This window comes from Ptychodera flava, chromosome 12 (genome assembly GCF_041260155.1).
Source record: "Ptychodera flava strain L36383 chromosome 12, AS_Pfla_20210202, whole genome shotgun sequence".
NCBI classification, from domain to species: Eukaryota; Metazoa; Hemichordata; class Enteropneusta; family Ptychoderidae; genus Ptychodera; species Ptychodera flava.
In genome coordinates, this window is record NC_091939.1 from 17,594,072 (window position 1) to 17,621,702 (window position 27,631).

The 27,631-nt window shown below is 37.4% G+C and overlaps 1 protein-coding gene across 3 annotated transcripts; it reads right to left on the bottom strand.

The window, feature by feature from the left end:
- Positions 1-1,119: 1,119 nt before the first annotated feature.
- On the bottom strand, positions 1,120-27,137 carry LOC139145232 (aspartoacylase-like). 3 transcript variants are annotated; one of them, XM_070716257.1, is made up of 5 exons: positions 26,694-27,137; positions 16,465-16,766; positions 14,805-14,912; positions 13,809-13,918; positions 1,120-1,979 (listed from the first exon to the last, which is right to left on the bottom strand). In XM_070716257.1, the coding sequence occupies exons 1-5, from the start codon at positions 27,026-27,028 to the stop codon at positions 1,785-1,787; spliced, it is 1,050 nt and encodes a 349-aa protein (XP_070572358.1). In that variant the 5' UTR covers positions 27,029-27,137; the 3' UTR covers positions 1,120-1,784. The 3 variants fall into 3 exon arrangements, with proteins under 3 accessions (XP_070572358.1, XP_070572360.1, XP_070572359.1); XM_070716259.1 differs by lacking the exon at positions 16,465-16,766 and adding an exon at positions 19,076-19,347; XM_070716258.1 differs by lacking the exon at positions 16,465-16,766 and adding an exon at positions 22,062-22,339.
- Positions 27,138-27,631: the final 494 nt, after the last annotated feature.

Here is a 27,631-nt window from a genome sequence, read left to right on the forward strand (position 1 = left end):
GCTGTGGCATTTTCTATATCGTACCATCACCATTCTACTTAGCTATCAGATATCCGTACACTTAGAAAGCTCACTCCTAGCCCATCCACTGGTACATATGATTATTGATAACATCACATCAAACAATGAAATTATGCGAGCATAAACCCAGTGAAATTATGAAAGGAAAAACACTATGATCCGATTTAAACTCTTTTTTTTCATATGAATCCCATGTACTACAAACCAGTACAAAGTTTGTTTCATAGCGCTACTTGAAATATTTAACAAAGATTACACTGTTAACTATATTCTCTAATATAAAGTAAAATCAAAACTCTATAATTTGATCAGATATATTGTTTTAAAATCTGCAGTTTTTTTAATGTACACATTTTTGTGGTGTGACTGGGAAACACAGCATTTGAAATATACAGTTTGTAAGTTATTCAGCACATACACATACACATACATATACCCTGTGTTATTCATTATATTCCATGATGAAATGTAAGTTTAATTTTTCCTAAGTTTCCGGCATGGGCATTCATCCAAGCCTTTCTGACAGGATGTATGTGCCCTCTGTAGTTGAGCTTCGCCGAGTCCAGTTTTATGATGAGTTTCTGTTTGGTGTCATCAGCTTACCAAGCTTTCAATATTAATTGAGGCTACTGATGTTCTGGATACTAATATTACACCCTCCTGCCTGAATCAACAATGAGCAACTTTGAGGTGTAGCATAGCAATTCACATAACACACAGAGCGCCCTCATGTACACAACTCTGGAAGTGACAATTGTTGCGTTGACTGTTTGCTTTTTGACATCTGACCTAGTCAGCTTGAAGAAAAAATCAACAAGACACTTACAAAAATTTTAAATTTAGGTCACATAATCTCAAATTAATTTTGTGGGACTTAAAAGACGACATAGATTTTGTCTGATGACATTATTTTGCTAATTTTTGTTTCATTTGACGAGGCAGTGATTTAATTCTGTGGACTGACGGATGCATACCCATCACGTGTCAGACTTCATGTTTGACCCCATTTGCATGACGTGTCAGACTTCATATTTGACCCTATTTGCACAACAAAGACAGTTTGTGATTTCTGGCATATATCAAGAAGTCCCTTCATGGAAGTATTTATATGTTCTCCTTCCAAGTTGTGCTTGACTTAATACCTGGTCAAACCAACCATTTGTTAGTAAAGCACTGATCCAAATTGTTTGTTACTTTGTTACTAAGTACAGCATTGCATGCACAACATTGGCGGCTACCAACAATTTTGTCCTAGATGGCCTGTGTGTATTGCTTCACGTAATTTTTCACAGTTTCAATCACAACAGAAGTGGCAACCAGGCACCCATTTAACCATTTCTATAATGTAATTTTTGGAGATCATATCAAGAATTGCAGACAAACATTTGTTTTTCAGATTCATGAGCAAACTGTGATGCCATCTAGAATCAGTCAAATTCAGCAAAAAGAATAAACCCAACGATGTTGTCACTTAAATAGAAAACGACCACAAAATAATGTCAAAAGATGGGGATTTTATCTCCTAAAACACAAATTACGCTAAAACACAAATTACACTGATTTGAAGGACTTTTGAAATGATTTTTCAACATTTCACACAATATACATCTGAATAAGATATGATTCCTGGCTACATCCAGAATTAAAATATTCATCTATAAATTCATATTTTTTCAACTGAAGAGAATCATAAAAACAGGTCAACTATAACATTTCTTGAGAAGTTCCAAGGCAGTAACTTGCTTGAAGGTATTCTTTCATCGTCATTCTTGGACTTTTAAGGTTGGAGCTGTGAGTTTCACTTTTTCCATGGCCCAGAATGCCAGGCCTTTCTCGTAGTATGACGCTTCATTGATGAATGCTGGGTACACCGTGGTGTCGCCTTTGTAGCTGATAGTTTCTCCATTGAAAGACAAAAATATCGGATCTCCAGGATTCAGTGGCTCCCAGTCTTTGTCCTGTGAAAAACAGATTGACAGTTAACATTACGGGAAAGCTCCATTAACTTAGGAATACCCGACTTCCCTAGAGGATCAATTTCACAGACCTGCCTTTCCTACAATGGCACTACAATGGCACCAGCTGGATTAGATAAACATAACAATGGAACATTCACACCTTGGGGATTAAAAGTCTTCTGTTTGTCACCCGAGTTGGTCAGGCAAGAACTCGGGTTTCAGGTACCATGCAAGTTAATGCAGCCTTCCCCTAATGAAGGGATACAGTCTTGAAAACTGTGTTCAAAGGTCGTATGGGACCCATACGATATACGATGATGATTGACAAAAGTTAAAACATGTCTGTCATAATCTACATTGTATAATTTAAATGTTGCAGCTATGATGATGAGGTACATCTAGATATCGTGCACAAAATACATTGTTTGTAAACAAGAAACTGGCATAGGTGCAGTTCCGACAACCCTTTCCCTTTAAGACATGATAAAGTCATACCATGAATAATTCAACATGTGTAAAAAATACCGCAATTATACGGTGTCGCTCAAATTTGATCAGAATTGGTATATACCAGTATGGGTTACCAATGATCAACATAAATGTTGTTTCTATCTGTTCAGTGGAGGAAAATTCTACGTTGATGTTATGACAATGATTTCTGCACAGTACAACCAGAAAAACAACAAGAAATATTTAAACCAGAAAAACAAGAATGACAAAAGTAATTAAGGTCTGAAACTTTAGGTACTGGAGGTCAACTTTAGCAACATGCATAGCAGAAACAGTTAGTCCCTCTTAGTTCTTCCCCCATCTACTGCCTATGGTTTCAGCACGTCTGTTAATGTGTAACAGTTCATAAACAATGACAGGAAATCACTCAAGATAAGTGGAGTTGGCCTGTTTCTTACTGACATATCACTCCTGCACATTTGCAGGATTTCACTTTTTCTTACTCATTTGCACATTTTTGACACTGATGTGTTCATTTGAACAAATTTCACATCTCAACCCCTGCATCTACCTGTACACCAATACTGAGATGGTAGCTCTGGCGGTATGGGAGCCTTTGTGTGTGACGGACATACATCCGCACATACATACCCACGAATATACAGACATACAGACGCCACCGACTCATCATATAAGCTCTTTTTTGGTATTTATATACAAAACCAAATATGATTTAATAAAATAAGACAATACAAGCAAAACAAACAAACACTCAAAAACTGTGCATGATAGTTTCATTTTTGTCAGTGACTAACAACATTTTCATCATAAGTTGGCAGCCTATGAACGAAATTTTGCCCGCTACTAATGTAAATTACTTGGATGCAATATCTTGTTTTGAGGTTCTTTACACCTTCACACTGTAGCCACACTGGACATTTATCCTAGAAATAAGAAAGTTTTCTGTGGTCTATGGATTTGTGATGTTTTATGTTAAGTCTCCTATATTTTCTAGTTCTTCAGTCCCTTCGGAAAGTCTGGTATTCAGTTCACCATCGTGGCCTGTATATCTAAGGCCACGTTCATCATCACACGCAAACAAAAGTTGTCTGTCCAGTTTTCAAGTTATACAAATGTATAAAATTGCCCCAAATTGTGTTAAATTTTCACACATATCCTCACTGAGGGAGGGGTATCTGGTATCCCTTCCTCATAGCCCTCCCCAGCCAGCATGCCTGCTGCCTTTTTGTCTCAATTTGCCATTGATACATATTTCAGAGAACCTTCCACGTATGAGTGAAGTACAACTCTGCAAATAAAATGAGTCATGAATCCTTCATAACCTTGCATCATGGTGCTTGTGGTTGTACATGTATTCAGTTTTCAAATTTCAACATTTTTTTGCTTTCAGATAATTGAGACAATCACAAATTTAGCTTGACAACAAGTCATTGACAATGACATAGTCCCCACTTGAAATAGGGGAGTATTAGTCTTGATGGGGCAGGTAAATGTGGTCTTTAAGAAGTATCACTGGAGTGTATATGTTAAGATCTAGGGCACATAGGTCTATGTTGTTTTTCCCAATTTGAAACACATGAGGCATGTCTAAGTTATGGTTCTAAATTGGGAAAATAGATCAGACCTCTAGCTGTATTGGCCAGCCAAGAAATACATATGTGGATAATAAATGATGTCCAAGATGTGACATCTTAAGGTCTATATCCTATCAAAATTGGAGGGCAGTGTTTTCATTAGAAGCCGGCAGCTGGCGAAATGTACGTCTGTGACAGCATTTTCGCCGGCTGTAATTTGGGGGAAAATCTTATAAAATGGCACAAACTTTGGTTAATACTTCACAAATTATGACCATCGACTGAGTGACAAAAGTACACGACGTTTGGGCTTGGCGCGACAAACGAGCCAAAAACGGACGAACGTGCACACGTATAGTAGGCCAGGCTCTGTACGCATAGTGTACAACTTGGGCTATGTATACATACAACGTCTTTTTATGCGAGGTCAGACTAGGTCAGTGTACTGTTCTAATATATCATTGGGTGAAAGTACGCCTGTCCTCTGTAAGCGGCAATATCATTGGGTATATTTCCCTGACCTCATTAATATTCTGCTACGAGTCAAAACAATAGCGACCGGCCATAGGAAAGCGTGTAGCTGTCAGCGATCACGTTTTGATGTGGTAATGAGCCGAGTGCAGCCGTCCAATGAATGTATCAATATAATTTTTTTAGTATTTTGGTGAGGTGTTCTTCAGAGAGCGAAATCAAAGTCATGCATCGCCAACATGTTGTATTACGTGCGCTAAGTACGCGTACGCGACTGTGACGCCAGAGCAAGGTATTTGTTTATAGCACTGTTCTAGAAAGTAGAATTACGTGATCAACCATCTACGTTAAAATGCTAAAATCCTGAGAGTGGTCAGTTATGAACTCGCGGTTGTGGTTGCAATTCGATATTTTACCCCCGAAAACGGTAATTTGGCGGTGTACAAAATTTTGAGAAATATTGTACGTCTCAGGGCTGGCTTTTCACGTATATTTCTTGTGATTTCAACTCAAAGGAAAGTGGAATGGGCACGCTCTACGGAGTCTACCGTATCTGCCGCCTGCTCTAAATTTAGCACGCGATCCATGCTTTCATGTACATTTGTAGGTAAATGGCCCGATCATGAAACCTTTCAATGCTGGAAAAAGTGTCTCAATTTTATCGACTAAGTTTTGAATCTAGTAATAAATAACGTGTTTTGCCCTGCGTGAACTCTGTTAATTTTCTCGGTAAAAAATATCCAATTTTGTAGCATTTGCAGACGGTAGGCAAATTTATAATTTATGTAAATATTATTCACGTAGTTCATTAGATACATCACAGCCAGCTGGAGACTTCCCCTCATTTGTTTTGGTGGCGATGCAATGTTTTTCTTTTTTGCTATTGATACATGTACTAGTGCGTGACTGCTGGGGGAAAAGAAAGCAACACAATATTTTTCAGGACTTGTGTATTTTCTTTGATACAGCATATGCTTATGGAAAAAAGAGAATATTTTTCTTTCACAAGTTTCAGTGTACTGCACTTAAAAGGTCAGTCATAGAGGTAGGAAGCCCATTATAGTTGTTACTGATACTGCAAACACTTTTCTATTGTCATTTTGTTGCATCTAACTGAAATGTGTATTCACAAACTTTTTAGAGGCCTTTTGTGAACTGCAGGTGAAAAATAAAAAACAAACTCCAATGCCAACCCTGAGGCTGTACGTCAAGTTGTTTTACTGCTAGAGCAGCTAACTTTTTTGTTTCATTGAATTGGTAAATAAAGGGGTTGTATCTCACACTTTTCATCACTTTGAGTTTCTGCATTGACATCATTGTGCATACTGAGTGTAATTATTATGCAAGTATTCCCTGTATTCTTGATATCAAAAAAGTCAAAACTGACTTTGTCCCTTTAAACTGAAAGAGAAAAGGAACTACTTACCTGGGATTTTCTAATGACTCCTGTATAATTTCAGTGTGACATGTTTTAATAGGAACAACATATTCTTTTAATTGAAATGTAAATTCAGTACTACATTCAGTTTGGCATTAATCACAAAAAAGTTTTTCGCCAAATTCATGGAATATCTGCCAGTAGTTGTAGTACTCTTTATTGAATATAACAAAAGTTACTGTTGCTCTCCGCGTTGATTCTAGTACACTGTAATATCAACACATAGGATGATAACTTAGGTCACTGACCATCTCTGTAACTGTTTGTGTTCTCATGGACAATGTCATCAGACAGTGACACAGTGAAGAAAGGACAAACAAAACAAATGATATGAGTAAGATGGTACATTGTTTCTACTTAACACAAAAAACCACAAACAGTTTTTGTTTTTAAAATACAGACTTTTTTACACTGACATTCAACAAAACTGGATAAATTGCTGTTCAAAATACCTTGCCAATGTTATGCTGCCGCCGCCGCGACATGACGTCCCCACCCCAACCTCGGCTTCCTTCTCCACCTATAATTTACATTTCTCCGCCCGGGCAAATTTCTACTGAAAACCCTGGGAGGGTATAGAACTTGTGGTTACTGAGTTATGCATATATATGTATAATCAAGGTAACAAGTCATCAAGGTCACGTGACATTTTGAAAAAAAATATATTGCTAATTAATCCCTATATGCCAAAAATCAGACATCTAGCTCGATTCGCTAGCCCAGAATTAGATATGTGCATAATCAATGAGGTAAAGCGTGTGTTGTCATAAGGTCGCCCATCCTACTAAATAAAGGATATAGCACTGTGGTTGCTTATTTATTGAAAACAACGTATATTCTAGGTAAAAGGTCATAGAGGTCACATGACATTTGATCAAAAATTTCTATTCTATAGTTATCCTTATATACGAAAAATCAGACATCCAGCTCTATTGGCTTGCTCAATTAGATATGTGCATAATTAATCAGGTACATTATGTGGCATCATAAGGTGTTCAATCATACCAAATATGAAGGGTGTACCACTTGTGGTTACTGAGTTATGGACTAATATGTATATTTCAGGTCAAAGGTCATTGAGGTCACATGACATCTTGTCAAAAAAATTGTATTGCTAAGTTATCCCTATATACCAAAAATCAGACCTCTAGCTCTATTGCCTTGCTCAAAATTAGATATGCATATAATTAATGAGGTAAAATATGTAGCGTCATAAGGTGTCCCATCATACCATTTATGAAGGGTCTAGCACTTGTGGTTACTGACTTATGGACAAATATGTATATTTGAGGTCAAAGGTCACCGAGTCACGTGACTTTTTGTCAAAAAAATGTGTATTGCTAAGTTATCCCTATATACCAAAAATCAAACCTCTAGCCTTATTGGCTTGCTCAAAATTAGATATGTGCATAATTAATGAGGTACAATATGTGGCGTCATAAGGTGTCCCATCATACCATATTGTTACGTGCAGAGCAAACGAACAAAAGGGTGAACTCAGCAGTTAACGTTTAAACAAAATTTATTACGAAAATAAAACTAATTGCTAAGTTAGGGATAGGATACAAGCTTTAAAGTGTACAGACTACTTATCTCAGCTGGGACGGCAAAGCTCCAGTCTCAGAGTTGTAACAGTCAGTTGGATGAATGAACAGTCCTTGCAGGCTTGAAGATGCATAAAGTCCACAGTATAAATCCAGCGTTGACAGTGAAGGTCTTGAAAAGTCTTGAGAATGACTACTGCTGGAGTTTAGTAACACACAAGAGACACGATCCCAAAAGTCTGACTGGAAGCTGTGCACGTCCTTTTATAAAGGCATGTAAGAACAATCTAGAACTTTTATTGACATGCTAATTACTGTTCTAAATTATCTCCCTTACACAACTAATCAACTTTCCAGAACATTCCAAACATGACTAATTGAATTCAAGGTTGTTAGGTCATCAAGGGCAGTGACCTTGAGAATGTTCTAGACTAATGAACTCAGGTCATGATGAGTGTGGGGTAAATGACCTACATAACACACCCCCTCTTCAAAAAAAGAAAATTTTTCAAAGAAAAATCTTTCTTTTACAAATGTAATCTTGAAAAAGATTTAAGTACTCAAAATTTTTTTACTCTAAAGTAAAATTTCTTGAAAGTGAACAACAATAAACTCTAAATACGAGAGAGACAGTCTGCAATTAAATTGTCTCTGCCTTTGATATGTCTAATGTCAAGATTAAACTCCTGTAACATTAAACTCCATCTTAGCAATCTCTGATTTTTGCTTTCTTTAAATTTCTGCAGAAAAACAAGAGGGTTGTGATCAATATAAACCACTATTGCCTGATTTGAAGAAGTAACATAAACTTCAAAATGCTGTAAAGCTAATATCAAAGATAAACACTCTTTTTCAATTGTAGAGTAGTTTCTCTGGGATTTGTTAAATTTGCTAAATTTGTTAAAAATAGCAAACAGGATGATCTGTCCCATGACTATCCTCTTGCAATTGGATATTGGAAAACTCGAAATGGCACTGAATTTGGCATAAAGTATGGATTGCAAAGTCCAGTTATTTTTATTGAGTTCGATAAAGTCATTGTTCGGCAAATACTTGGCTTCCTCTTGGAGATATTCCGCTTTCGCAGGATTCAGTCTGTCTGGATGTTGTTCCACTGGATTACTGTCGCAGACATCTTCGTTGTGATAGGTGATGTTTGTCCTCGTTGGAATATCTTGGAACAAATGTTCATGGATTGGTTCTTTCAGCTGTTGTTGTTGTTCTGGCTGGAGGTGTGCCAACTTTGTAGACTCCAGCTTCTCCAGGATTTCTGAGTTCTGAAGCTTGACCGAGCCCAGCTTTGAGTTTAGAGTATTTTCACTCAAGTCAGTTTCAGTATCACTATCTTCATAATGGTTTGAACTGACTGCACTGACAGGCTGAGTTATAGTAGGATTATCCCTATCCAAATATGGCTTAAGCATATTTATGTGACATAGCTGTTTTTGTTTTCGCCTGTCAGGTGTTATTATGATGTAATTTAAATCACTCAATTTCTTATCAATTAGGTATGGCCCAAAGTAACGAGCATGGAGTGGTTTGCCAGGAATCGGAAGTAGAACAAGAACCTTTTGACCCGGTTCAAACTTCCGTTTTGAGGTGCTTTTATCATATTTGGTTTTCATTGACTGCTGAGATGACTCAAGATTTTCTCTGGCTAATTCACATGCTTTAGAGAGTTTCGTACGAAAATCTGACACATATTGCAAATATTCAGACAATCATCATCGTCTGATAGGAATTTCTCTTTAACTAGCTTAAGTGGGCCACGGACTGTATGTCCAAATACAAGCTCAAATGGGCTAAAACCAAGAGACTCTTGAATTGACTCTCTAACAGCAAGAGCAAAAAATGAATTCCTTCATCCCACTGCTTCTCTGTGTCAAAACAGTAGGTCCTAATCATGTTTTTCAAAGTTTGATGAAATCGCTCAGAGCACCCTGACTTTCTGGATGATAGGCGGATGACCTATACTGTTTAATGCCTAGCTGATCCATTACTTGTTGAAAAATTCCAGACATAAAGTTGGAGCCTTGATCGGACTGGACGCATTTAGGGAGGCCGAATAAAGTGAAAAATTTGACTAAAGCTCTCACTATAGTCTTTGTCTTTATATTTCTCAGTGGTATGGCTTCTGGGAACCGAGTTGATGTACACATAATTGTCAACATGTACTCATTTCCTGATCTTGTTTTTGGTAGGGGCCCAACACAGTCTATTAGTATCCTACTAAATGGTTCTTGAAATGCAGGAATTGGCTGTAAAGGGGCCTTTGGAATGGTCTGATTTGGCTTTCCTACCATTTGACATGTGTGACAAGTTTTACAGAAATGTGCTACATCCTGCCTGAGATTAGGCCAATAAAAGTGACTGAGAATTTTATGATAAGTTTTCCTGACTCCTAAGTGACCAGCCCAGGGGGTTTCATGGGCCAGGCGCAATATTTCAGCACGGTAGGGCTTTGGAACCACTATTTGATGTTTTATAGCCCAATCGTCATCAACCAAAACGTCTGGAGGTCTCCATTTACGCATGAGAATACCAGATTTTGTATAATAGGAAACAGAGCTATCCGAAGTTTTACCTTCATCATCTACCCTGTCAAACAAAGACAAAATATCTGGGTCTTTGTGTTGTTCTGCATGAGATTTGATCTAGAAAATGTCTGACTTTGGTCAGCAGTTTTACTGGAAGTTGCAAATCCACGAGGGATAACGGAATGATCCGTGTCAAACACCTGACTGAGAAAGGTGTCATTTAAGTCAACATCTGTGACATTATTTTGAGAGTATTTTGATTCTCGAAGTTTTCTTTGACATGGCTCGAGTAATAGCACATGAAGGAAATAAATCGGGTATCTCTTGTTCAATTGGCTCTGGATCCTGATCTAAAGTAGGATTATCAGTCACAAGTGGATTAGTAATGACCTTGTCCCCAGCAAGGTCGTTTCCAAGAAGAAGGTGAATCCCTTCAAAAGGCAAAAAAGGCCTAATACCTAAAGTCACAGGTCCAGAAACAAAGTCCGAAGACAAATAGACATTATGGAGAGGAACAGGAATGTAGTCATTACAATCTACCCCCTTAATAAGAACTTTAGAACCTGAAAATGACTTTTCAGAAAACGGCAGGGTATCTGCCAACAAAAGAGACTGGGAAGCCCCGGTATCTCTTAAAATTTTGACAGGGGTAGCAGAAGAAAAATCACTAGAAAGTGATATAAAACCATCATGAATAAATGGTTCGAAAATACCCATAATGCTATCTTGAGAAGAATTGACCTTGACCTCATTAATTGGGGATAAGAGGGATTTAACCTCAGAAAATGTGTTGCACACATTATTAGACTCTAATTGAGTTGATGAAGAAATAAAGCCGGTGGGCTTAGATCCACTTTGACCACTTTGACCTTCACGTTTTCTTTTCAATTTGAAACACTCTGACATTAAATGGCCGTCTTTCTTACAATAATTACAAGAAAGTGTACCGAACTGTTTGTCAGAAGGAGATTGAGACCTGGGATCTGATGATGTGGGAGTGTTACTTGAACTCTGTGAACTGTTGTCATTTGATTTTCTACTGTCCTTTGAAAAATTCTTGGATGAAAAGGAGGAGTTAAATTTACCTGCATTGTTTCTGTATGGAAAGGACTGGGATGGTTTGCTGAGAATGAAGATTTGTGGGTCAATGAATAATCATCGGCCAAACGTGCAGCAACCTCCAATGTATCTGCCTTTTGTTCATTGATAAATGTCTTGATGTCACTCCGGATGCACCTTTTAAATTCCTCATCAAAACAAGTTGTCGTAATTTGTCATAATTCTGACTGACCTTTTCAGAAGAACACCAACGATCAAACAGTTGTTCTTTTGTTCGAGCAAATTCAACGTAAGTTTGATCTTTCACCTTCTCACAATCCCTAAATTTCTGACGGTACGCTTCAGGCACCAACTCATAACCCTTGAGAATTAATTCCTTCACAGAATCATAATTTGAAGCCTGCTCTACTGACAACTGAATGTAAATTTCTCTGGCTTTCCCACCAAAGCACTCTGCAAAGCATAGACCAGGACTCCTTAGGCCAATTCAGACTCTGAGCAATTTTCTCAAAATGGAGGAAATATTTATCAACATCCTTTTCTTGGAAGGGGGAACTAACCTGAAATGCTTAGTGATGTCAAACTTGTCTGAAGGGAAGAATTTTCCTGACTGTCCAAGCTCTAAACGTCTCATTTCTAACTGTAGTCGATGTTCTTCCAATTCTCTCTCCTTTTCTCTCTGTCTTTCTTCCATTTGTAATTCTTTGTCTTTCATTTGTAATATTTCCTGCCTTTCCCTTTCTTCCATTTGCAATTTTTCCTTTTCTAATTCCAATTTCTTAAGCTCCAAATCTGCCTGTATTTGTAATTCTAATTTTTTGAGTTCGAAGGAAGACTCAGGCTCATAATCTTTTAAGGCAGACTCTTCAAAATGGCCAGAATTAACTAAATGTTTTGCAATCTTGAACTGAATTTCTCGCTTGCGCATAGATCTTTTGACATCTACTTTAAGGAAATTTGCCAGTGCTATGAGGTTGTCTTTTCTGAGGGAATTAAATGTGTCCTGATCAAGGTCATCCATAAATTCGTCTGGCTTGAATTCCGCCATGATTGAATTTCGCTGAGTTCACAGTATACAGTAGTTTTGAAAAGGCTGTCAAAATGTTGTCAAACGGCTCAAAATATTCGTATCCCGGACAAGCCCCCAATTTTGTTACGTGCAGAGAAAACGAACAAAAGGGTGAACTCAGCAGTTAACGTTTAAACAAAATTTATTACGAAAATAAAACTAATTGCTAAGTTAGGGATAGGATACAAGCTTTAAAGTGTACAGACTACTTATCTCAGCTGGGACGGCAAAGCTCCAGTCTCAGAGTTGTAACAGTCAGTTGGATGAATGAACAGTCCTTGCAGGCTTGAAGATGCATAAAGTCCACAGTATAAATCCAGCGTTGACAGTGAAGGTCTTGAAAAGTCTTGAGAATGACTACTGCTGGAGTTTAGTAACACACAAGAGACACGATCCCAAAAGTCTGACTGGAAGCTGTGCACGTCCCTTTTATAAAGGCATGTAAGAACAATCTAGAACTTTTATTGACATGCTAATTACTGTTCTAAAATTATCTCCCTTACACAACTAATCAACTTTCCAGAACATTCCAAACATGACTAATTGAATTCAAGGTTGTTAGGTCATCAAGGGCAGTGACCTTGAGAATGTTCTAGACTATTGAACTCAGGTCATGATGAGTGTGGGGTAAATGACCTACATAACAATATATGAAGGGTGTAGCACTTGTGGTTACTGAGTTATGGACAAATATGTATATTTGAGGTCAAAGGTCACCGAGGTCACGTGACATTTTGTCAAAATATCTGAGATATCATCGTGAATGGAGGGACATGACCCAATCTATAAGCCCCCTGGACTTCATCCGTGGGGCTAAAAACTGTGTCACCGCATCCTTTTTGCTATATGAATATGATGAGAAACTAAATTTTTATTTTACTTGGCCTTATACATGGGAGTCTATGGACTGCCTTATACATGGGAGTCTATGGACTGCCTTATACATGGGAGTCTATGGACTGCCTTATACATGGGAGTCTATGGACAGCTGCCTTATACATGAGAGTCTATGGACAGCTGCCTTATACATGGGAGTCTATGGACAGCTGCCTTATACATGAGAGTCTATGGCAGCTGCCTTATACATGAGAGTCTATGGAGGTGGAAACTAAAAAGTCCTCTAACACGGCCAAATTTGATCGCATTGTGAAACAAATCGACGTGCATCTGTATGGGGTAGGGTACTATCCTTGTGCAAAGTTTGAAAGAAATTGACCAGGGCATGTCTGAGATATCTGCGTGAACGGACGGACGGACGGACGCACGCACGAACGCACGGACATGACCCAATCTATAAGTCCCCCCGGACTTCGTCCATGGGGACTAAAAAGCTTAGTTATTTTTAAGTATGCAATTGTCCTGGTTTATTCCTGTCACCCCCATTTCCCTCTCTAGAGGTCCAATCTTACCATAGAAACAATGAGATTGGTTCAAACCACTGTGGTGAAAGGGTTAAAAGTGAGAGCCCTACCATTCATCAAATAACATGCAAGCCTTGAGTGTGGACACAGCAAATGACCAATGAACATTCATTTAACAAAATACATTTTGCTCCCATGATAATGCAGATTGAGAGAATAAATCAATCCCAGGTTTATATGCTCCTAAGCACATTCCCAGTGTACCAGTGATATGAGAATTTTTTCGTCAGCAAATGTCAGCTCACCTGAAATTTTGGGTGAATCATGGCTGTTAATTCACCATCCTTATCACGAGGGAAATCCACTTTCTCAAGAATACGATGAGCTTCAACTGTGCATTCAGGAAATTCATGACCTATTAAAGTAAAGATCACAACATATTACAGTATGTAACCAATTTGCACAGAGTTCAAAGGTCACTATGATCAGATTTCAGTAAGGTGTATGGTATGAAATGGAATTTTTTTACGTTTATTTTTATTCCATTGTGACCATCAAAAATACAGGAAACGTTGTCAACATCATGCATGATTTTTGAAAATGAGAAAAAAAAGTTAAGGGTCATAGGGTTTTAAATAGTGTAGGTCTGGTTACTGGAAAGACACATATTTTTATTTGGACTGATGAAATAACACTGTAACATCAACAAAATATATTCATTGTTCAACAAAAACTAATTTAATGAAACAACAAAAACATATTCAGTATTCATAAAAAACAAAAATGGTGTGGTGCTATTGGTGTCAGCTAGCTATGGTAAAGAATGAAAAGGATGCAACAAATCTCTTGGCTACAAAGTTTGAAATATATCTTCATTATTGCACAGACACTGATTACACGGCAAATGGAAATTGAAATGAGCGCAACACCTGGGGTCAGATTGGACTTGTGTGAGGTCAATCAGTGAGAATCCAACTATTGAAAGAGAGCTCTCATTTTAAAATGTTGTTCGGTCACCCTGGTCATTGCATTCAGGGTTTTGTCTTTGTACAGGTAGAATTTCCAATCACACCAACCACAGCATACTCAATACTTCCATTGCCGAAGATGTGTCTTCATTATTGCACATTGCATACTTTTAAATAGTAATGATGAATTTTATTAGACCAATGTTTAACAAGTAACATGTAATGGTTAAAAACAGGAAAGACAAAATCAGTCATGGTAATGATTCATTTATGCCATAAATTTGCTGACCTATTTTTCTGAACTTTGCCCTAACTACGTGTATGAACTCTCACCTTGGTTGAATTTCTCGATGAAGTCAAGTGCATGATGGGTAATTTCCTCCATTCTCTGGTAGACCTCTGCAACAAGAGTGCCATGAGCTTGTGGTCCTATTTCAATACCTTTGGTTAATCAAGATCGTGAATAGGTTATTTTCAGAACTGGCAAAAAATTAGAAGGCTACCAAGAAAAAATGCTTATGATGTACAGTATCCCTAAATTTGAACAATGTATCTTTTGCAACATTTTAAAACTATACATGATAATTTTTTATTTCAAAATTCAAAGAGGATGCAGATTCTGTGATTATACAGTAGATGACATATTTTTAGAATAGACGTTTTGCCTGCTTCTTGGGTTTGTATTATGGTATCAAATCAGAAATGTGCAGTGTCTCGGAAGCTTGTAGATCATTGGTTTGCAAAATATCATTGACATTATTGAATCATTTCCAAACAGCCAATCAGCTACATAGTAGCCCTAGTTTCAGACTCCTCAAGTTGCTGTGAATAATTTCAATCTACCAATCAGCTAGAACCAAGCCACTGCATATTGGCCCCATCAAAGTATTACTTGTGATTTATTAACATAAACTAGCTGTTCAACAGATAACAATACACCAATCTTTGCAAAAAATGGCCTAAATATGTAAAACATTAGTTTCAGGGAAATTACAATTACGTATGAGAATTTGTACATGGGGTGTCACCACAAATTCTTCATGATGTACACTACAAAACACCAAACTGCGACTTATCATTGATATCTACTGACACAGGCTACGATTAGTAAAATTCAACATAGACAAGATAATATAGTTGATTAGTTAATGGTTTCCATTAAACCACAATCTTGTCTGGTGACTGGACTGTAAATTATTGCCTCAACTTCACAATTTTTTCACAAGACTCTATCATTATCACTAATTCAGCTATCAGACAGGGGAACCAATGCAGATTTCCTGGACACAAAAGGAAGTAAATTGGCAGAGTCCTTCATTCCTGGGGAAATTTAGTCTATGAAGATTACCAACGATATTTTATTAGGCAAAGCTCATAATGCTGTGACTTTCTGTAAAAGGAAGAGCCATTACACAGACCAATCAAACATCATGAAATGTGCATAATTTGCATTCTTGATTGATTTTGCTATCTATAACGAGAATTGTCTGATTGCAACATGTGCCACAAAATGTGAGTTAAGTACTACATGCACTCAGGTATTCATATATAGGGTATACCCCGATTGCCTGTTGGCCAATCAAAATAATCAGTGACTTGCCTGAACACACCTGTTCAAGGTAGTTCCTTAGAAAGTGAATTGATTTCACCACATAAAATTCTATCCTGCTGCAATTTTATCATTCGTACAGGAATTTACAATGAGAGCAATGGTAAAACTGTACATTTTTTGTGGACAAATCATGTTGCAAAATGAGAAACCATCTATTTCTTAATCTCATTACTGTATTGTGTCCAATACACCAAGGTCAAATATAGCTAGTTTTCAATCGGATTCGAACCCACAACATACGGCATCAGTGTCCTGATGCAAAAATGGATCATAAAGAAACGAAGACTAAAAAACAGACAATTTTGCTAGGAACCACATGCAGTCCACAGACAGAAACAGACTTCCTGGGATCAGACACTGTCACTTTCAGAGAACACTTACTGATTCCGTGTTTTGCGAGATTGACTGTGGCGACCAGTCGGAAGCCATCCTTGGGCCTGTTGTGTTTGAGGAACAGCGGGCAGGGCAATAGCTTTTGCAAATAGTTTGCCAAGTGAGTCGTGAGGGCGTCCTCCTCACGTTCTAGGATTATGCAGTTTCTCATGTTAGATGTGGTGTTGTGCAAATCTAGCATAAAGTCAGTGCCACTATAGGGTCCCATTGGTCCAAAGACTTTATTTAGTTTTCTTGCAGTCAATATTTCATATGGTACATTTGTGTCACTTGGAATTTCCACATCAGCCCTAGATAAGCAAACAGAACAGAAGTTTAACATTTAAAGGTTACAGCAGAGTCCCTCAACCCACAATGGTTTCAGTATTTACTGTTCTTTTGTCGAGAGCCTAGTTGTGAATAAAACTATGACTTGATATATTGTTGTATTGATGTGAATGAACTTTAGCAACTCAAATACTACAATCCAATGAATAAACCTGTTAAATTTGTGACTTGAAATGAGTTGGCAGACTACAGTATATAAGATTTTAAAAGTTAAGATGATTTACAGAAAGAACACAACAATGTGAAATGAGAAAAAAATAATGTATGATTAAAATGTGATTGTAACCATTTTGGCACTAACAACAGTTTTTCTGTACGTGATTTATAAGGTTTTCTTGAATTAGGTACACATGTAAGCCGGTTTGTCATTGGCTTACAGAGAGCCTGAAGTCAATCTTTGGACCAATGGGGTGTCACAATTAAGTCTGCTAGATATCAAGGCTTCCTCTATCTTGTATAAATTGACAGCGCCTCCCTTGTTTGTGGCTACCGCTTTACTTGGGTCACCTCAGATATCTGAGTTATGGTAGGATGCACCTCTAAAATTTTACAATACTGTTCTGATCTACCCCTTGTGGGGGCTCATTTTGAAGGTCTTGATGTAAGAAAAATAACAAGGATGATTTCAGGTATAACAGTTGGATTGGCACCGTCAACAAAAACTTGTTCATCCCTATTTCCCTGTAAACAGCTCCACAATTACCATTGATAACAATGGGTTTGGGCCAAACTATGATAATGAAAGGGTTCGAAATTCCAAGGCAATATTTGTTGATCTTGAACCTGGCAAGTGTACAGAAACAAAGCATGCAATAAGTGCTTCTTTGCCTCATCAGGTATAGAAACCATCAGTAGGTAAGGACTAAGAAGACACAATATCTTTTCATAGTGAATTTTTAGTCAGCCATAAACCAGTCATCATTAATGACAAAATCCATGCTCATTATTTGTCAGAAATAGCTGGTTAGAAACTGGGTAGTAAATGTGTATATGTTTAGCTCCAAGAGTTTCAGCAATGGAATAAGTTCCATAGTTAGTGATATAAGCTGCCATTACTGACAAATTACTGAGTACAACACAAGAGCCATGATAAAGTGGTTGCCCTGGCAGCCATATTATTGTCATGCTGGAAATTGATATGAATATGCAGGTCAGGGTACCTGTGCCTAAATTTTTAATGAGTTCAATTCAGGCAGGTCTCAGCAATGAAAAATTTCAACACACAAAGGGTCAATCAAATGCCATATTGGATAGTTTTACAAAACAATTTTGACTTGTATAGGAAGAGGTAAATTTGTCCTTTTCACCCGTCTGAATGAATTCAGTTCTGGTACACTTGAGTAAGCCTCTTTACACAAAAAACTTCATGACAAAATGGCTGTATGGCATCTGCATTTGTGAAACAAAATCAGACTGCATTTTGATCATGGTACATTGTCCTTATAACAAGTTTAAATTATTTCAGTCAAGACATTTCCGAGTTATGGCTCAAGACATTCCTTACAAAATGACTGCTTGGCAGCCATATTGGATAGCACTACACAAAAGACTGACATGCACAATACGCTATAGTATTAATACAGAGTTCTCGTGTCAAGTTTGAATGAAATTGGTTCAGGTATGTTTTCAGGTATATCTGAGTAAATGCATATGTGGCCTGACGGACAGACAGATACACAAGTACAAATGGACTGACTGATGGAGTGAAATTAACGAGGTCTTGAAGGGACTAACTAATCAAGGAATCTGATGCAAAGCAACACTCTGCAAATAGACATTATCATCGATAGATTTGTAAGTATTGTACATGAAACAACACGGTCCATTTTCACAAAAAACCCATATCTGATATCTTTATTTCAAAGTTTCATGTCGGCATTACAGTGACTCACATTTTAATAGCAGTTTATCGCCTTTGCTAGTAAAATTGACTGTCTTCTAGCAAACCTCATAATTGTTTGACACTCAAACGAAACACTAGAATCAGTTTATGAAATACTTTTTCAGTTATGTATTTAAAAAAAATGACATGCTTATGATTCAGTTTGCGGAAACAAAATCCAGCAAGAATTACCATACTCCAACTTGTCCACACCTTTGTAACATTGAAAAGAGGTTGTTCGGATCCATACTTTAGTTTTCATGATAATGCAGACCTAATTGCCTTTCTGTGTATATCTACTGTCAAAAACATGAAATGCTTGGATTTGAACAAATATCACTTACAATTCTGAATCAGAGTATATGCCCAGAGTAGCATAGAGACACTCACCGAATCCACTTTTGGCAGCAGAACAAACACCTACAGTGCTCGGTAAATGAAAGACTTTAAATCTATCATCACCAATTTTCTGACTTATATGGTTTGTCAAATGCACATCAACGTCACATGTGCTCCCGATGAGGATAAGGTTATCTCGAATGTTAGCCGTAGTGTTATGCAGGTCAAATATTACATCATACTGTTCTCTGGCTCCTGGTCCAAACATAGCATTCAGTTCATGCAATCGAGTAATTTCATAAATGCTTGAGTCTTTGGGTAATCTACGTGAAAGAGAGACCAAGTTTTCGTTGTAATTGGCCTGTTGTGTATTTAAAATGATGAAACAAATTCAGTATTAGCACAGTTCAGAATTCACAATTCATGACAGACCCTGACCCATATTAAGGTAGTGTGCACCTTAAAATTTTGCTCAAACTTTCCTTAAGGTATCTTTCAACCGTTCTCTTTCAAAATCAAGAATAAAAATTGGGGGTCACCATGTAAATTTTGGTACTAGAGAAACAAATCACTCAAGATTTTAATACTGACATTTAAAATTCAAAATAGCAGTGATCCCTGTATTAAGTCCATGGAGAAAAATAAAATTTTCGAATTTCGAAAAACTATGCCAGTGAAAAATTTCTTACACCAACAGCTTTAAAATGAACCCCCACAAGTGGTACATCAGAAAAGATTTGTAAAAGTTTGAGAGTCGGAATATCTGTCACGAGATACATTCTACCTTAAAATAAGAGGGCTATACCAATTTCCATTGCATTTTCAGAATTTCCAAAATAAAACATTTCCATTTCCATTTATTGTGATATCAAATTGCCTTCAATTTGAAACAGTGAAAAAAAAAACAATGCTCTAAATATCATACCCAAATAATTACAATTTTACAATTAATGCTGCTGCTAGAAAAAAATGGAGAATTGTTTTGCCAATGATCACACATTCTAATTGAAATATTAGTGTTGAATAATAGTGCTGATTAATAAATAAACAAATGTTATTTCATGATCAACCTTGTAGCCCAGGAAGACAGGAGTGATGTGTGTGGCCGCTCTGTTTACGGACTTTATCATCTCAGGACAGGTGTACTATAAGAAGCTGTACTGAATGCAATCTTTGGACCAAAGCTACAGCATATTATTTGGCAAGATAGTACAAACAAAGACATTTGGAAAAGCAAAAATCACGGTCTTTTTTTCTACAATTCATATTTATGAGAAGTCACATTTATAGGTTTTGATATCATCTAAAATACTGAGAGTGTGTAGGACTATGCTGCCCACCTTGAAATAGGAAAGTGGCTTATGGTTCCGAAGGGCCAGTAATTTTTGATGATTTTTTTCACTATTTTTGTTTTTAATGTCAACCATAATTTCTTGCTCTACTCCCCTAAGCATGTTGAGATACACAGTATTCAGCTTGTCAGCAAAGTCTGTACATGTGTAGACTGCATTGTTATTGTTGACCAGTAAATTGTGGTTAAGACTAGAATCCCAATGTAAACAATAACAGTGCATTCTACACATGTATAAGCTATGTTGACAAGCTAAATTTTGGGTGTTACAACATTATTTTAGGAGTTGGATAAGACTTTGCATTTGACATATAAAATAAAAATAATGAAAGAATTATCAAAAGTTAGCATTACTGACCCTTTCAAGAATGTCAGAAATTATGCTTTTTTAGAGCAGGTGTACTTCTACCAGAATCTATACTTGGAACTAAGTTTTTAGATCGGAAACACCCAAGGGGAAACCGGAGAAAAACAAAGGAACAATCTTTTGGTACTTCTTGAGGGCAGTTTTGACAACACTCTGGGTCACCTCTCAAAAAATTATCATGATTGATAGACCATTTTACTATTAAACCATAAGCCTACAGACTTTAGACAATGCATACAATTTTTTTTAATGTCTTGCTGCCTTTATAAAAGTATTGATCCAAAAAGTTGTTTAGTCCACCATGAATGCATTATATTTGTAAGGATATTTGAACACAATGCCTTCACGGAAAAGCTCTTGATATCATTCATATACATGTTACTTGTATGACTGACCTGGCAACCTACCAAGCTGAAATCTAAAGTCATGTCCTCAATACAAATATCATAAAATACCAGCTAATGTACAAAGGTATGGTAAGACTCGACGGTTTCTTTCAACATTCGCCAATACCATTATCAGTAAATCTGTCAACATTTTCAATTTACCAAGTCTCTTTGCTGACAAGGCCCAGCATATCGACAGGGAGAGCATCCCAAAATATTTGCTAACATTATTTTCTATTAAACAAGTTATACAATACCAAAACGTAATAATGAGACGGATTAGGGTGGGGGAGGGGTTCACATTGAGCCCCTACAACCAATGGACTATTTTAAAATAACACAAGCCTACGTTAAGGCTAAAGCCATGAAAACATTGAAAGAAATGGTCCCTAGAGACCACAGAGGATTGGATCCTCAAATGAATCGATACACCTCTACCAGCGAGCAAATGCAAAGAATGAACACAACCGCTTAACGAGTGATGGTTCTGACATCAAAACTCTCGTTTCAAGGAAGATTACCTGTTAATCATATTGGATCATATCGTGAATATACGTATGGCACAGTATACCAGTACTGTCTTTAATGGAAAAGTTTGAACATATTACTTTAGGCATGTCTGAGTTTCAGCTTTAGACATGAAAAAGCAACAAAATGGCCACCTGGCAGCCATTCTGGATTGTCCAGCAGAATATGTCGTCCTGAGTATGTACGTTGCTGTATATCACCCTTGTCCAAAGTTTGGACAAATTCAATTTGCAGGTCTGAGTAATGGCTCATGCATGCACAGATATATGGACACTGACATAAATGCTCACAAGGAGACAAGACTATACATCATTGGAGATTTCAAAAATCTACAGAAGGACATAACTAAAGCTAAGTAGAGCTCAGAAGGTTATGGTAAATCACTAAATGTGTTTGCTGACTTACCTAACCCATGAGTGGCGACTGTTCGGCTTGTTTGATACGCGTTCCCCGTAATAAAGACAAAGTTCGGTAAATGTTTCAAGTTTCCTATGATATAGTGCACTAACTGAACAATTACGGGATCTTTTGTATGGTGGACCATGAGTGAGTTTTGCATATTAGACGTTGTGTTATGCAGGTCCATGAGAAAGTCATAGGCCTCTGCAGAATGTTTTGGTCCAAAGATTGCGTTCAGCTCTTTACCCCGATTTAGTTCATACAAACTATTTGTTGTCTCCGACCTGAACAAGAAATAAAAGAAACCCTCTATCAGAGAGACTTTGTCAACTTGAAAAATGACGCAATATTTTTAGAAGTAGGAATCACTCCTGTAGACGAAATAGTGTGAGTAAAGGTGTGTTAAAATCATATGATTTCAATTGAGGTATGAGGTAATTATCAACTGATTTGACACATGTTGATGCATAGGTGCTGTAATATGAAATATAATATGATTATACACAGAGCAGAACCATAATTTATTATGGCATAATCCTGTTATTAATACAGATTTACATTTATAAAAATTTTGTTAGAGACTATCATAGCTGAAGTATAAATGGAAGAATGCAAGTGGAGTAAAGTGAGAGAATTGATGATTACAAACAAACATAAATCAACACAAATCATGACAAGTCACATTATAGCATGTGGTATGAGTGTCACATGATATGACAGTATCACAAGATAAGTATCACATGATTACAGTGAGTGGCATGCCAGGGTCACACAAACACTGATAGTTGACACCTGTCAGTGACAGATTTGTATTCTGTTCCTTGTCTTATCACGTTGTGGTCTTTCTCTGGCCTGATAAAAAAATATTGAGGTTAAACAGAATACAAGTGAGGAGGGAGACATTCTCTGTACATGCATAATTGACAAAGCCTGATGTCAAATACGTCTCAACATCAATTCCACACAACGCAAGTCTTCTCTCCTGTACTTCTGTCAAAGCATAAACAGAAGTGCTTCTACTGTCTACGGTCAAAGTTAACAATCAAGCTCTTATTCTATGCTTGACAAATGTTCTCTCCATATGATTGGCATAGCTGACATTACAGTTGAAAACCACATTATGCATCAATCAAATGATGTACCACCAATTGACTGAACGAACAAATCTGTTTTCTGTGATGCCAGTTGATGGACCTACAAAGAAAGAACTGTGGAGAAACTCTATACAAAGTGAAATCATAATGCTCTGACATCTTTTGGCTCGCTTTTGGTTGAAATACATATACATCGACACACTCACACAGACAAATGGACGCACAAACAAATATGTGTGTGGGTGTGTGTATATATATATATATATATATACACACACACACACACACACACACACACACTATATATATATATATATATATATATATATATATATATATATATATATATATATATATATATATATATATATATATATATATATATATATATATATATATATATATATAACACAAATTACACACTGTAACATCTGTGATATCTGTGATACGTATGTATTTCTGTGTATGTGTATAAATGTATATCACCATAACATAAAAAGACGGTAAACAAAATAATATTAAAGATATTATACAGATACTATTACTTTCCTTTTGAAGAAATTTTATGTTTATACGCTCTACTTGTTATAGAACACTTTTAATTCTCCAAGAAGACATATGAAGACATATGCTCATGGTGTTATCTCAAAAAGACCAGTAGGAATGGAAAACATCTGAGTATAATGTAAGCTGGTATGTCAGAAGTAGGACAGATTTTGCTGATAAGAATTCAGAGGTGAAGTCATAAAAGTCTGAGTCTATGGATCTTTTTACTCTAGCCTTTTGATTTGAATTCTGCTAATCCAGCTGACCAGCAAATCTTGGTATTACAATGCCCTTTTAGGATGGATGACAGATACACAGATACCGAAAGGTGAAGTAGGGCCAATTCATTTGCTTTGATACACGTCCTGAGGTCCTTTAAAACTGGTAATATGCTTGCTAACCACTACCCTGGGAAAGACAAACATTTCATATCAAAGTATGTCAGACGCCAGCATGGTCTGTTTGAAATCATCAAACGGTCCCTCCATTAGGTGATGGAGGGGCCATGATTATATCTTGTAAACATCACTAATTTCACTATAGACTGTTCTTCAAGCTATAAAACTTGAGAAATCAGAGAGCCACTTGTAAAATACACAAAAGATCTGAAATGAAATTTGTTGGTTGTGTTATCGTTTTGATCATGATTTCTCACAGATGGTCACGTATAAGACAGCATAGTTTGCAATAGAACATTGGAAGTAGGTAATGGTTACATTTGACCTCCTTTTCCACAGATGACATTTTCTTATCGACACTCACGTCCACATGTGTGTGTCACAAAGCTGAAATATTAAAATTTTACAGTGGTTGTCCATGGTAGACCAGCAGATCATCTTTTGGAAGTCAAAATGAAAAAGTTGTTTGGTAATTTTGTTCCCCTCTAACTTCTTTGCTTAATCTTCCAGCAAGTTCTATCAACCACAGCATTCCCCTCTACCTTTTTCAGTACTAACTCCCAGAAGTTTTCTAGTTGCCCACTGTAATAACTGAAATAACTTCCAAGCCCTTGGTAAAAACTGACTTTTTCTCCCTGCCCACTGATTATTTGTAAATTTACTCGCCAACTGCACACAAGCACCTTTTTGCACATCCAGCTTCATTGGTTGCACCTGATCTTTAGCTGAGCAACTCCTGTTAACCAACTTTCATTTTATGTCCTTGAATTTGATTGCAGTACCTCACAACTGAATGAAGAGCAGTTCGAATTGAGATAAAAGGCAGTGCAATCTCTGGAACTACTAAAGGGGAAGTTCACCGAGCCTGATTTTTACATATGTGCTAGCTATTTGGGTCGCTTATTTTCACCATTTATAGCTCATGTGATTTTTTACAACAATGGATGAAAATAGTGGCAGAAGTTGCAGTTTAGGGCTTCATCAACTTAATATGTTTTGAATCATGGGAAAAATGCACCAAGCTTAGTGCTTTCATCACGTGATGTGGCAGGGACCATCTTCTGATGGGTATGACATTGTCATTCATGATCATATCAGGTTGTGCGTATTTGCATAACTATTGTTATTGTTACGCAAATACGCACAACCTGGCGTGAACATGAGTGAGTGGACAATGCCGTACACATCAGAAGTTGGTCCCTGCCATATCGCGTGATGAAAGCGCCATGGTTGGCACTTTTTCCCCCCATGATACAAAATACATTAAGTTGATGAAGCCCTAAACTGCAACTATTTTTGTCCGTTTTTTGCAAAAACTTGCTCAAATTATAAATGGCCAAAAGGGCTTTTCTGGAATAAGCGACTCAAAAGCTGGTAAATATGAAAAAATTAACCTTGGTGAACTTCCCCCTTTAATACATATTACATATCTCCAGATTTTCTCTCCACCATTAATGCGTTAGAGACTGCTGATAGCTTCCTTGTCACGGAGCATGGATGTTAGAAGTATAAAATAAGAGTTTTGGCAAAAAATCTTCATGACTGGAATCTTGGACTAGATTGTGATCCCATCCTAACTTAGCCACATCAAAACAAATTTTATACTTCCATGATCACACATCAGGGATGTAGATAATTGTTGTTGTAGGTAGCAAAAATAAAATTGCAGGCCGTTACAAATAGCGTATTTGCACATCAAGTTTGTGCAAAATATCCTGATTTTTTACTATTTTCACAGCTGGCAAATTTAAGCTGACAGCCGATTGTTTTGATGGTTGCTGGCTATTTTCTACATCCCTGTAGTACCATATACTAGTACACTACAGAAGTCATAGCTCTGCATGGCAGGGCTATATGTTACGGAGCCGTCATTATTAATGGCCTGGGGGCAGGAGGAATTTCATCAGAAACTCTGAAATTTCAATTAATAACCCCCTACCAACCATGATGAATTATAGTAATGCCCCTTTCTAACACAGAAATTTTGACTGACCCCGTCCCACTTAGAAAAGTTAAATATCGATGTATTTGTAAAATTTACAAAAATACAGCAATAGTCAAATTTTGTGAAATTGATGTGTGCAATGGTGCAAACTGACAGGTGTTTCAATGTATCTTGCACCAAAAATTGAGTAACCCCTTCTTTCTCTCCACATTTTGAGCAACAGCCCCCCCCCCCCCCCCGGGGAGGCGTGGCCGGTAACATAAAGCCCTGCTATGCAGAGCTAGAGTAATCATACAGTGAATCATAGCTACAGTGCTGTAGCTAGAGGCTTTACTTGGGTATGTCCGACCATAGAGGTAACTCCATGGTCCGACACATATAGCATACCCATGCAAAACCTGGCGCTACAGCCTACAGGCAGCACTGCACTGCAGTTACAGAGTAGTAGTCAGTGCGATGCCTGCGTATACCACGGTCCCTCCACAAAATTTTGTGGAGGGACCGTGCGTATACTGAAGATGAAGATGTCGTCACTCTTACATTGCAAAAATACCCGATTCCGTACATGACAATAAACGGTTAACACTATTTTCTCAATGTGTGCGGTGTATTTGGCACAGCTATGAGCTAAACTATCTTCATCGGAGGCCCTCACCTGAGATTTTCTTCAGTGAAAACTCTATTGAGATCGGTGTCTATGTAACGAACACATTTTTCAACTGCACGAGGATTGCTGATGCATACTGTAGTTTCGAATGTGCTACGCGTCACAGGTGTCTTGTCTTTAAGCCACTTTTTCACTAAGTACACACCGGATAGTTCATTTCCATGAGTCCCGCCAAGAATCCCAACACGTTTTAACGGTTTCAGAGTAGGCGACGCCATTTTGTGCTGGTTATCTGCGTGCAGATGCCTTCTACTTCCGGTAAAGCGAACAACGTGGACTAATTGACCTGCTAAAGGGGCGAGTGGACATATTATCGACCGCATTGGCCGATAAACCCAACAGAACCAGGTCAAATCTGTAGTATTTGGCAGTTTTCCCGTCCGGTGCCCACGCGTACGCGTTTCATGTCCTTGCGACACAGGGTCAAATGGGGTCAGGGTTAGCCGAGCGCCCCCTCTATAGTTCGTCTTTCGTTTTTATTGGTGACATTTAAAAAGGACAGTGCAGCTGCGATCTATCCCCGTGGGTTTATGATGTGTTTCTATATGTTTGTGTGTCAACAACTTCTTGAATGCTACAAAATACTGAAAACACTTTTGTTGAAATTTCACGTAATGGGCTTTTTGGCTGCCCCCAGTTGGTATCTGCCAATCGGTTTCAGGAAGATAACGGGAAATAACTTGATAGCTGCTTTGTCAAAAACTTAAGCTTATTAAATTTTCACAAGAAACGGAAAATGTTTGTTTGAATTCAATCTTTCCCCCATGCCTTCGTATACCCTTCTATGATGAAATTAAATGATTGCCAGCGGTATCAAAGTAAGACGAGGTCAGGCGGAACTGTATCATGTGTATGATTACCAAAAATGCTTTAAAGAATACATATAAAGATATCTGCAATGTCACAGTCCCTCTATCTACTAGAGG

Coding starts and splice junctions, on each gene's coding strand:
- LOC139145232 (XM_070716257.1), bottom strand. CDS start 27,028: ATGCGGTCGATAATATGTCCACTCGCCCCTTTAGCAGGTCAATTAGTC. Junction 13,919..14,804: donor CATCGAGAAATTCAACCAAG/GTGAGAGTTCAT, acceptor TTACTTTAATAG/GTCATGAATTTCCTGAATGC. Junction 1,980..13,808: donor TGATTCACCCAAAATTTCAG/GTGAGCTGACAT, acceptor TGTTTTTCACAG/GACAAAGACTGGGAGCCACT.